The following is a 12,168-nucleotide window of genomic DNA, read 5'->3' as shown; positions in this document are numbered from 1 at the left end:
GTCTAATGTATTTATTCTTTTGTAGGACGTTGTATTGGACAAATGGGTTCCTGGTCCTTCAGTTATTGAATGCAGATGAAGAATTGTATGACAGTAAATAATTCAATAAACCGTCAATAATTGCCTGGAAAAAGTCATACATAGTAACCATTTTATTTCATATGGTGATGTTGATTTTGATATATTACGTGTGACATTTCTAATTTAGATGAACATTTTCAAGTGTATTATTGAAATGGTTCTTAAAATTGCATTTAATTCATTAGCAGATTCATGTCAATGTAAAAATCAGAACAGCTCCAGAATTCCACTGTAATGTACATGTGTCGTTGTTGCACTTTCCAAGAGACGCATGTTATTGTAGTAAATTTCCAAAAATGTAATTAAACTTGCAGAGGAATCAATTAAGGACATAAAAGATTATGGTCTGCATAAGGTCATTACCATGGTAATCTGGAGACTATGATGATGTATTAACTTTGTTGCATAATTATATTTATATTGCTGATAAAAGTACAAGTTCCACTTGTTTTAGGATGACAAGAGGAAAGGCGAATTTACCACTAACTTAAACATGACAAAATGCAGTAAGACACAATGAAGTTAGTCTTTTAAATAATATTAACGATATAGCTTGTGAAATATTACTTGTAGAGCAAAATAATGACATCTTTGCATGACAATATTACGAACTTCCAGATTCTTTTCACATATAAAATCAAAGAGGTTAATCATTTTCAACAGTGATGTAAGATAGAGAAGTATTCAGAAAGTTTAAATTGCTAAATTACATCCACGAGAAAAAAGATCTTTGGACCATCTATGTATCTGTGGACTGAAACTGTAACAGGCTATTAGGCTCAATACATGAAAGTAATAGGAAGAAGGAAAAAAAAAAAAAAAAAAAAAGAATTGTCCAATTTTTTAATTATTGAAAGCACTGATATTTTATTTGAAAATTGTAAATTCGAAACGGGTTAAGTACTATTGGAAAAAAAACGAGAATCAGATTGCTGTGTAAGATGTACAGTAGAACCCCTTTTTAACGAATTTCTGAAGGATTATTTTTCTTTTCCTTAAAAGAGAGTTTACAATACATAAAATGGGAAGGAAAGGCTAAAATAACTAGTACTAACATGTGTGTTACATACCAAACATTATAATCATTTACATAATTAGGTCTGCAATTATTATTTACAGTACATTTCATTATAATATTTTCTAACTCTTCAAATGGTGAGGTACGAATGTTTTTCCATTTGGTTGAACCCGAACCACACTGAAACTAGGCACTGAACATTTCTTTTTTCTTCTTAATTATTCTCCATAATGAAGTAGTTGGCAAACCATACTTTTTTGTCATGTGTGATAGTGTTATTTGATAATTAGCCTCGACATTCCTTATTATTTTCACTTCCTGTCCAATAGTTAATTTCTTCAGTTTAGTCGCCATTATAATGATGCATAAACAGCATAAACTGACAAAAAAAAATTGGAAACAAGATTCATACAACTCGCGAGAACAAAGCAAGCAAACCACTCTGTGAAAGCAACGCAAAGCAAAACCATAAAGAATGATAAAAGATAATGCTGTCATATGGCGCTGCATTACTATCGATTGAGATGTGCTATTGAATATGCCGGTACTATTGATTGAGAGTCAAGTCGATATTTCAGGCTTCATTGTGACAAAATCCAGCTGTAAAGTATTTCTTAAAAGCAGGATTTTCCTTAAATCGGGTTTTCTTAAAAGTGAGAATTAATTACATTATTCTTATAGTAATTTGACTGGGACTTCAGATTATTCTTTAAAAACGGGGTTTTACTCTATATGAAAACATCAAACATTGAAACTCTGTATTCATTTTTGGCAAAACCTTGTTGCAATAAGTTTCCATAATATTTTCAGCTTGCAGTAAACTAAAGTACTGGTACATTACATACATATATTTGAGATTCAAACGTATTATGTAATCATCTTCAGAACATAGCATCAGTAGTGGTACCTCCATTCGTTGTATGCACTGTTCTGTCAGGCATATTTATAATACCATAATTAGGAATATTAAATCCAGACTTTTGAGATGGGCAGGGCATGTGGGACATATGGGCGAATCCAGAAATGCTTATAGAGTGTTAGTTGTGAATGTTTAAGTACTTATATAGTCACAATCATGCCATGGTATGAAAGAAAAATTTCACAACCTCGAGCGGGATTCGAACCTGCGACTTCCTGTACTCCGGCCAGGCGCTCTACCAACTGAGCTATCGAGTTCACATCAACGGACGTATATACGTCATCCAACATCGTAAGATGAAGTTTAGTGTTAGTTGGGAGAGAAAAAGACTTTTGGGGAGGCCGAGACGTAGATAATATAAAAATGGATTTGAGGGAGGTGAGATATGATGGTAGAGACTGGATTAATCTTGTTCAGGATAGAGACCGATTAACAAATGTTAACATTATTTATTATATTTAATAACTGACTTATCTGAAAATACAAACATGAATTGTAAAATAAGTCACACTAGCCTATTAATTTTATAAATTATGTAACATACATAATCTAAAACTATGGCACTTCTGATAGGACTATATGGAAGTGAATCCTGGACTCTAAGGAAGATAAACACCACATATAAGTGGTAGAAATGAGATTTTAAGTGCTGTGAAAAGAGTCGCATGAAGAGATAAAATAAGAAAGATATAGAATAAAAAAGATAAAACTGGTTCCAGTATCTAGAGCATATGCAGGATACCAAATTGCCATACCAGCATTGTGATATCGACCAAGAGCAACAATAACACAGTTTGCAGACCCAGAATCAGATGGAAGGAGCATTTGAAAACTGAAACTGGAAAGGGCCATTAGGTCTAAACCATTAAACTGATGATAATCTTTTTTCGTTTTGAATTACTTATAATTGCAAACAATACAATCAACTCTGGATATAGTGAACTCTGTTATAGTGAACATTCGGCTATAGTGAACCTAAATTGTTGGTCTCGACCTGCAAACATTAAAAAGTACATTAAAATTTGCATTTATAGTGAAGCCTTGCTTCAGTTATAGTGAACATTGTATCCTGACAAATTCTTTTGAAGTAAGACCTTCTTGTATAAAATTGAAAGAATGTGTTGAGAATAACATTCTTCTAAGTTTCTTACTCCTTTAGTCAAAGGACAAAGGTAGGATTAGTGATTCCTAGACAATGAGCTGTACTATAAATCCAGGCAATGCGTGACGACCTTGTCTCACGTCATCATCGAAGGGTTGCCTTTTGTTCTCAGAAACATTTTAATTATGATGGATAGCATCGAAACAACAGAAAATGAAATTGCCTTTTTTATTAAAAGGAGACGAACATTATGTCCAGAGGTAAGATTTCGATGGCTTTCAAACTCCAGCAACCCTCTCCCAGTTTCAATTAAGTGACCTGGGAAATTCCAAGACTGAGTACGCAGTCACAACATAACAGCGTTTGTCATTTCTACCTGATCTAGTGTTCCAACAGTGAATGTACTGTATAAAAATGTCGAAGCATAAAGCATTTTCTTTGGAAGATAAGGTGAATATTATAAGTGACATTGAACGTGGTCTTTCGCAAGCGGACGTGGGTCGACAGCATAGTTTAAGTAAATCAACTGTGAGTAACAGTATACAGTGTAATCCATTCCACAAAAATGAAATATTTTATTTTCTTGTTCACAATTTCATTCACTTCTATTATTTAAGGTTAGGGGAGAGACACTTCAGATATAGTGAACGAAATATGTAAGTCCGCAGAGTTGACTGTATTTTTAAAATGGCTATGTTACAGCTTAATTACTGTAACTTTTAACTAATTTGTTAATATTTTCATAACCTTCCAAGTTGTAGATATTGAATGTCTTGAACCCCACATTTGTAGTCTCCATAGTAGAAATGACTATACATTCTGCAAAGTCTATCTTCCATAATGGATTTCCATTTCATTTTTTATTGCATATCTTAAGAGGAAAAGGAATTGGTTGGGTCACTGGTTGAGAAGAAACTGCCTGCTGAAGGATGCACTGGAAGGAATGGTGAACGGGAGAAGAGTTCGGGGCAGAAGAAGATATCAGATGATAGACGACATTAAGATATATGGATCATATGAGGAAATGAAGAGGAAGGCAGAAAATAGGAAAGATTGGAGAAAGCTGGATTTGCAGTGAAAGACCTGCCTTGGGTAGAACACTAAATGAATCAATGAATCTTAGAGATTTATCCTGTGGCTGTCGCGTAAGAAGTATTCACATAAAAAAAGATTACATTTAGCTATCTACAGAGCTGTAAACACTGTCACTGACCTAGAAATGGTGCTAAATTCCTAGCTTATCCTCTTGTGTGATATGTTGTTGTTGTTTTCTAATGCCAGGCGTTTGACAATAAAGTCATTTGACCTCTTGCACTCCAATATTTTTCAAAGATATTATCATGATCAGCCACTGAAGCACAGATTTTGAGGTGTTCCGAATCCATTTCTTGGTTTGAGTTGCACAATGGACAGTTAGGGGACTGATATATTCCAATTCTATGCAGGTGTTTGGCCAAACAATCATGGCCTGTTGCCAATCTAAATGCAGCTACAGACGATTTTTGTGGTAAATCGGGAATTAACTGTGGATTTTGATGCAGAGAGTTCCATTTTTTCCCTTGGGATTGTGTTATCAAATTTTGTTTGTTGAAGTCTAAGTATGTGATATTTGTGCATATAAACAACTCTGCTTCTGAAGTAATTAATATAGGTATATTATAAGTTGAACAGTTACATTACCAGTTGTTCTGTATGATTATGAAACTTGGACTCTCACTTTGAGAGAGGAACAGAGGTTAAAAGTATTTGAGACTAAGGTGCTTAGGAAAATATTTGGGGCTAAGCGGAATGAAGTTACAGGAGAATGGAGAAAGCTACACAATGCAGAACTGCATGCATTGTATTCTTCACCTGACATAATTAGGAATATTAAATCCAGACGTTTGAGATGGGTAGGGTATATAGTACTTGTGGGAGAATCCAGAAATACATGTAGAGTGTTAGTTGGGGAGACCGAAGGGAAAAAGACCTTTGGGCAGGCTGAGACGTAGATGGGAGGGTAATATTAAAATGGATATAAGGGAGGTAGGATATGATGGTAGAGGCTGGATTAATCTTGCTCAGGATAGGGACTGATGGTGAACTTATGTGAGGGCGGCAATGAACCTTCGGGTTGTCTAAAAGCCATAAGTGAAGTATATTATAAGTGGAGATGACAGGAAAAAAGTTAATTGTAGATTATTTGAATCCATTAACTATACCCGTCTGGTTTTAGCACATAATTTCCTTACATGTGATTGATATTTTGCAGGCATTGAAAAGAGTAAGAAAAGAGCAAGTTGTTTTGTCTAGGAAGACTTAAATTTAGCAACTCGAAATTATACATAAGACCAATCAAAGTTACTGAAATTAATAGAATTGTTTTCTTTGACTGTCAGTTAACTTGATCATAACAAATTAACTATACATAATTATTGTAATTGCTCTTGGACAGATAAAAATTCGAAGAAATTTGAATGTTGATGAAAAATAGGAAACTTTTTAATGTCTCAAAGGAAGGAAAATCTACTTGACTTTCAGAACTTTGAACTCGAAGCCTTCAAGAATATTAAAGGCTTATCTAAAGAAAAGATAACCATATCCGCATCATGGTACATTACCTAGCTTAAGAAATTGTACATTGATGTTTATAAAATGATGGATTATTTCGCTGAATTTGTTAAGAAAAACGTACTATAATTACATGATTACATCTTATGATTATTTTGATTGAATAAAGCAATTTGGATTTAATCCTTCTCACAATTTAGAATTGTATAACGTGTATATTCTTTGTTCAATTGAAGTAACTGTACTCCAAAATAGTTATCTTGACTTCAAATTTTAGAAGGAATATACAGTATGTCTGTCATACCGTATCTTGTAACTAAGCATTACGTAATATACATATTGGTATATAGCCTATTTCGAATTTCCAGTCTTCATTTGCAGTTATATTACCAATTTTTGATCACTGAATTTAGATGAAGTTGCTGTCAGTACTGTTTGACTATTGTTTGTAGATTACAGTTCATTGTGCAATAAGAAGTATGTTGATAGTAGTTAGTAAGTCGTAGCAGGGAAAGGAAGTAGGTCTATAGCAATAACATATTTGCATTCCTTCTGTTAATAGTCAACTTTTCTTTGTTCTATACAATTAACTCTTCAGTATTCTACACAAACTGTACATTAAATGAAAGCTCTTTCATTCTGGATTCGTGATTTCTAAGAAAACGAAAATATGCCTCACTCTTTCCATTTTCTTCAGAATAATGTCTCCGTGGATCTGCTTCATCAAGTTTTATCAGAGTACTGTAAAACGTTACTATGCTAATACATGCAGTAGGAAATTTAGAAATCTTCTCACTATTCGTGAGCTGCCACAAGGGACAAAGAGTACTTAACCATATAAATGTTTACAAGTTCAGTTAACCATTAATTTTGTTTTGACAATGAAAATCCTATAAGTACATAGCTGCAAATACATTTTGTGATTGGTGGAAATATACCTAGTTTTAGAGAGGCAAGTGTTACAAAAAAGTAAAGAATGCTAATGAACTTGGTTTCATTTCGAATATAGGTGATGCTTCCGGAGAGCAATTGATCCTTTCAATGTAGCTAAAGTTACAATCAGAATAATAGTTGTAGGTATTCCAAGCCTCTTAAACACATCTTTCATGAAGAGAATAGCGGTACCTCTTGCTCCAACCAGAATACCGATTACTTCAAGCTCTTCTAGCTGGTACTTTTGGAGGTAATATGGAATGGTAGGATTGTAAATATTCTTTTTTTCCTTATCCACTTCTGCTGGCTGTTCCTCATTCGTTTCGAAACACACAGTGGAATCAATTATGAATCCAGATCTTGTAGATTCCTTGAAAGCTATTATACCTATATGCCGTGTACTGCCAGTGACGGAGAGACCATGTACAGAAGTCATCCTCTACAACATTAGATACAAATTACTTGAGTGTCGTAAATATTTTAAGAAGTAATAAAAATTCACACTATGACTTTCTTCAAAAGGGAAGTATATTTACAATACATAAAAGAGCACATTTTCTAGTTGCGATAACTGCAATAACTGGTCAGCTGTTCCCTATCTCACCAAGTTCTCTGCTTTGTAAACAGATTCTGCAAGAATATATGTATGCTTAGTCAACAGTCCGAAGACTGATTGGAACCTCATAAGTGATACCAATAAGACATCACTCATGAGGCAAGTAAACCAGGAGATAATAGGGCAGTTTGGCCAGTTGCTTTCCCCCTTCATTGTTTACATCGCTGACTAGTAACATATTTCACTAATCAAACTTAAGATGTATGCAAAACACATATCGTCAAATGAAATGTATTGCTTGATAAGAGATGTATCACACAGAATCTCAATCAGAGATATCTCTGCAAGTAAAGATCTCAATTGAATAATGATGATGATGATGATGATGATGATTATGATAATTGATGACGACGAGGATGACGAAGTTGTGTCTGGCAATGAGCTACCTGTACCAGAGGGTGCAGATTTCGATACTTTGTGCATTTTTATGATAATCTGGCTGTGTGTGGGGAACTACAGGATGAGATTATTGCTGATGTGTGCCAACAACACAGTGGTGATCAAGATAGTAGACCAGCTTCAAGTGACAGTGATAGTGATGGAGATGACAATTTGAATCTTGAAACACCTAAACTGAGTGAAGTGTTAAGTGCAATCAATGTGTGTAGGCATTACATCAGAGCGAAAAGTTGTTGTGAAAAGGCTCTGAATTCATTAATAAGTTTGCACATAATGCAAGAAAAGTGAAACAAGCCAAATTATCTAATGTATTTGAAGCAGGACCAAGTTCAAAACCAACTTTCATGTTGCTCTCTGACCTTCCTTGCTTCCTTCAGAATTTGCAGTGTTTTCTTTAAAATGGAAGGAAATTTATCCTTTGGAACTTGGCTTCTTTTGCTAAACTTCCAAGTTGTGAGAACTTTTCTTCATTAACTTTTCAAACTCTTGAAGTAAGCCACATCGAGATGTTGGCACACACGTTTGCTATTTGAGGGAAGAAGGATGAACTGTATATTCCACTCTTTGCAATAAATCACTGACTGTTACAGAGAGATGAGTGGATATGTTGTCTCCAATAAGTGCTTTAGGAAAATCTTTGGGAAATTGTTTAAAATACTGCAACTCTCTTGAACCAGTCTTCAAATATAGGTGTGGTGAACCAGCCACTCTTGGAGCGATTGTATCTTGCTTTTGGAGGCCCATTGCGAATCCAAGAGTTGTATAAGTGTTCAACTTTGAAGACAATATAAATAGGTAGCAAATCTGATGCTGCGCCAGCAAACATGACCGAATTGCTGGATTTGCTGGAGTCCACAGTTTGATATACATACTTGCTCCCTCTTCTAAGGAGGACCTTTGTTGAACTGGAATCATCCATAATGTTGGTCTCATCATAGTTTACCATTGCGGCTGGCTCAATACCATTTAAACTTATCTCGAACTCTTCAAAATACTTCTCGATTACTTTGGAATCAACTTTTGCCCTGGCTCGTTTTATATTTTGGCACCAACATTCCGACAAGATACATCTGTGTCGAGATAGAAAACTTCGCATCCAGTCTCTTCCGGGTGAATTATTTTTTTAATTGCCTGTGTTTATTGCCACTTTTATCCAAGTATGTTTTGACAATATGTCGAACATCAATTGATGTTAATGGAAATCCCCATGAGCTAGCACACTGAATGTTTTCCATAATTTTATTCTCAAAATCTGAACTAAGAGCACACTGGGCTCCTGGTCCCCCCCCCCCCCCCCATATTTTGTTGTTTCACCTTATGGTCTAATGTGCTTTTGGGTATGACATATTTTTTTGCTACTAGTAATATATATTTACCAGTTAGCCTCTCAGCAACTGCCATCTTTAAGTTTTCTTCACTGAAGTGTAGGTAGGGCCAACTCCTAGACTTTTTTTTTTTGTAACTCATCATTTTGAAACTGTGAAGAAAATAGACAAAAATCAAATAATAATTTAAAAGTTCCCAAAAATTTTACTGTATTACAGTAACAAATTCATTAAGTGAGGTTATATTTAATTAAAAGATAAAATAAATTAATGGGGGTTACTTAGGAAAAAAAAAATTGGGGTAATCCCAAGACATCCCCAATTTGCTATTGGGGAATTCTAGTGATGTTCATTTGTTTCATGTTGACAACACGTTAATCCAGTACTGCTGACAGTCACCACTAGTGTTGAGGTTTAGTACATCATGCTGCATTAACCTTCATTATTCATAGTTTAAGCATTAATTTCAAAGTTTTAATACTTAAGAAGAAGAAGAAGAAGAAGAAGACGAAGAAGAAGAAATTTCGTAGTTATTGAAGATGATAAAAATATAATACCTTTTGGCTAAATAATTCCCCCCCCCCCCTGAGAAATGCAGCTGTAGTGTATACTGATGCAACATCCACTCAAAATTGGAGGGAAATACTAAAGCCAATGTTGTCACCTCGAAAAATTAAGAATATTGTAAATTTTTCCAAGTCGTCCCATTCTACTGTATGAAACAAATTCTTACATGTACTGTTGGATCTGGAAAACAGTATTATGAAACAATTTATTGAATCGGGGATTGTAGAAACAGCACATGTCATTTCACCACAAATAGTAACATGTGCTGTTTCTGCAGTCCCCGATTCAATTAAACTAATTACACATGATATGCAGCATGTATTTCAGAATTTTCAAGTGGTGTGAGACATATATTCTATAAGATAATAGGCATTTCTAGCAGTACTTGTTATAGTAACTGTAGAGCTTAATGGAATTAGATTTATATGGTGATTGGAACCATTCAGTGACTTGTTTTACTCTGTATTACCACAAACTGACTGTTCACTTGCCAATTTCACTAATGATTCGTATCTGATAATAGTAGGACCAATTGCTATTGGAATATCCATTATATCGATATTTGAAGTGAACTTGATTACAAGTTTTATGTGTTCTCTTGTTTAAATATCTTATCGATATTTGAAGCGAACTTGACCTCAAGTTTTGTGCGTTCTCTTGTTTAAATATCTTCACTGTTCATTCACTGCCATTGCCCATTATATAAATTTTATATAAATGATTTTGACTCTTAATATAGGAGTGCTGTATTAATTAGGAATATTAGTAATTGCGGTAGATAACTATGTACAAAGACAATTATACATGTGATTAGCAATTTAATTGACATTTGACATTTGATTATTCTTAGTATATGACACATCACAGTATATTCCATGAAATGGATCGAGATTAATACTTGTTATCAATGAAATATTTTAATATAGTATTTTGCTTGTATAAAGGATTGTGGAAAAACGAACTGATCGTAATATTTTTTTAACAATCATAGTGCATAACTTTAGCTTCTTTGTGACATTTAAATCATACACCTTGAACTCTTTGTATAAAAAGTATCTTGTATAGATAAAATTCTTTTACTATGAATACATCGAAGTAAACTATTCTAGACTAAGTCTGTCTTGTTCCACTGTTTATCAGTCAGCGAAGTAAATAGTAACTACAGTAATTCATGACTGTCTAGTTATGAACAAATATTAATTTATTGTAATATTATAATATACAGTATATTATGTTTACATAATTTAGTAAGATAATTGATTAGTGAGCAATTTAGATAAATTGTTGTACTTAACCAGTAATATGAATATAATTACATAAATAGTTATTTACTGTAACATTCTTATTTCACAATGTGTAATATATAGGTTTGAAGGTTATTACAGAAATCTGGAAAAGTTGTGATCAAATCTATTTCTAATTTAATTTTAAAATTTGTACTGTTTTTTAATTAAACTTAAGCAGAAACACACACTCTCACTCTCTCTCGTATTTTGCATTCATTATAATAGTTTTATTATACTTTAGTTCGAATACAGTGGAATCCCTCTTAACCGGAACCAAAGGGACAAGGCTAGTTCCAGAAGGTTTTGCCAGATAATTGAATAAATACTGGTATACAGGGTGATTCACGAGGATTTACCGTCCTTTACGGAGCTTATTTCTGAAGATATTTTGAGCAAAAAATGTCATATAAACATAGTTCCTTTTCTTAATATTTTCAGAGTTATACTTATTTAAAGTTGTTTGTAAAATACGTTTTTTCTTTAGTTGGAAGGTAAAAGAATAATACAAATAGGGAGTGAACCATTCAGAAGTATCATTTCTTTAATTGGCAAGTATTATGAAGCTAAAAATGTGCTGTGAACTCCTTAGTTGCTTCGTACAGACATCTTTTTTTTTTTATTTTTAACTAGAAAATTACATTATTCTTACACACTTATCACAACAATTATTACAAATCACACCACTTCCACTGACTTATTTGCATCCTAATTTAGAGTTTACAACACATTTTAAAAAGTGTTGCTGTCCACCTGAGTACACTTAGCCGCACGCTTGTGAACGGCACTCGTCACGCTACGTAACTGCATACGGCTATCTTTGATTTCTGTAGCGCTCGTGCTGGCTGCTGGCTGCACGCTGACCAAGATCCGCGTTCACAGCAATGCGTTCGAATAACGAAATGTAACTCTGTAAATATTGGGAATAGGAGGCATGTTTATATGACATTTTTTGCTCAGAATGTCTTCGAAAATAAGCTGCGTAAAGGACGGTAAATCCTCTTGAATCCCCTGTATACAAAAAAAAAAGTTTGTATTTCATGGTACCAAATATTAAAACTGCAGCCATGTGAAGCTTATTTCTCTATCACTTGTTCATAACTGAATAAACATAAAAATTGGGTGGATTTTCCTTATTAAAACACATCACACAACACAAATAATACACTAATTCTAGGTTCGAATATTCACTGAAAACGAAAGTTCGTGCGAACTTCCTAATGTGGCAAAACTGACAGCCCAGACCGTGGAAATGTGGCAGATTTAATTTTTTTTTTTTTGTCCTACCAAAAGTGCCATTGTTTTGATATTGCTGGTTATGAGGGATTTTACTGTATTTAATTTTTGCCAAGTTATGTGTCTTATAAAAGATAAT

General features: G+C 33.8%; 1 protein-coding gene across 8 annotated transcripts in view; it reads left to right on the top strand.

Annotated features, from left to right (window-relative positions):
• Bili (FERM domain-containing protein 8 Bili) overlaps positions 1–9,239 on the top strand; it is a 74,981-nt gene extending 65,742 nt beyond the window's left edge. For all 8 annotated transcript variants that reach the window (XR_011330328.1, XR_011330327.1, XM_069817468.1 and 5 more), the window contains one exon: positions 26–9,239. Coding sequence is in view for 6 of the 8 variants with exons in the window: in XM_069817468.1 (XP_069673569.1) it covers positions 26–69 (44 nt within the window). In the remaining 2 variants the exon portion in view is untranslated. The remainder of the gene's footprint in view (positions 1–25) is intronic.
• Positions 9,240–12,168: the final 2,929 nt, after the last annotated feature.

This window comes from Periplaneta americana, chromosome 17 (genome assembly GCF_040183065.1).
Source record: "Periplaneta americana isolate PAMFEO1 chromosome 17, P.americana_PAMFEO1_priV1, whole genome shotgun sequence".
In the NCBI taxonomy this organism is placed as follows: Eukaryota; Metazoa; Arthropoda; class Insecta; order Blattodea; family Blattidae; genus Periplaneta; species Periplaneta americana.
Note: the sequence above shows the minus strand (reverse complement) of the source record. Positions and strands in the feature narration are given on the sequence as shown.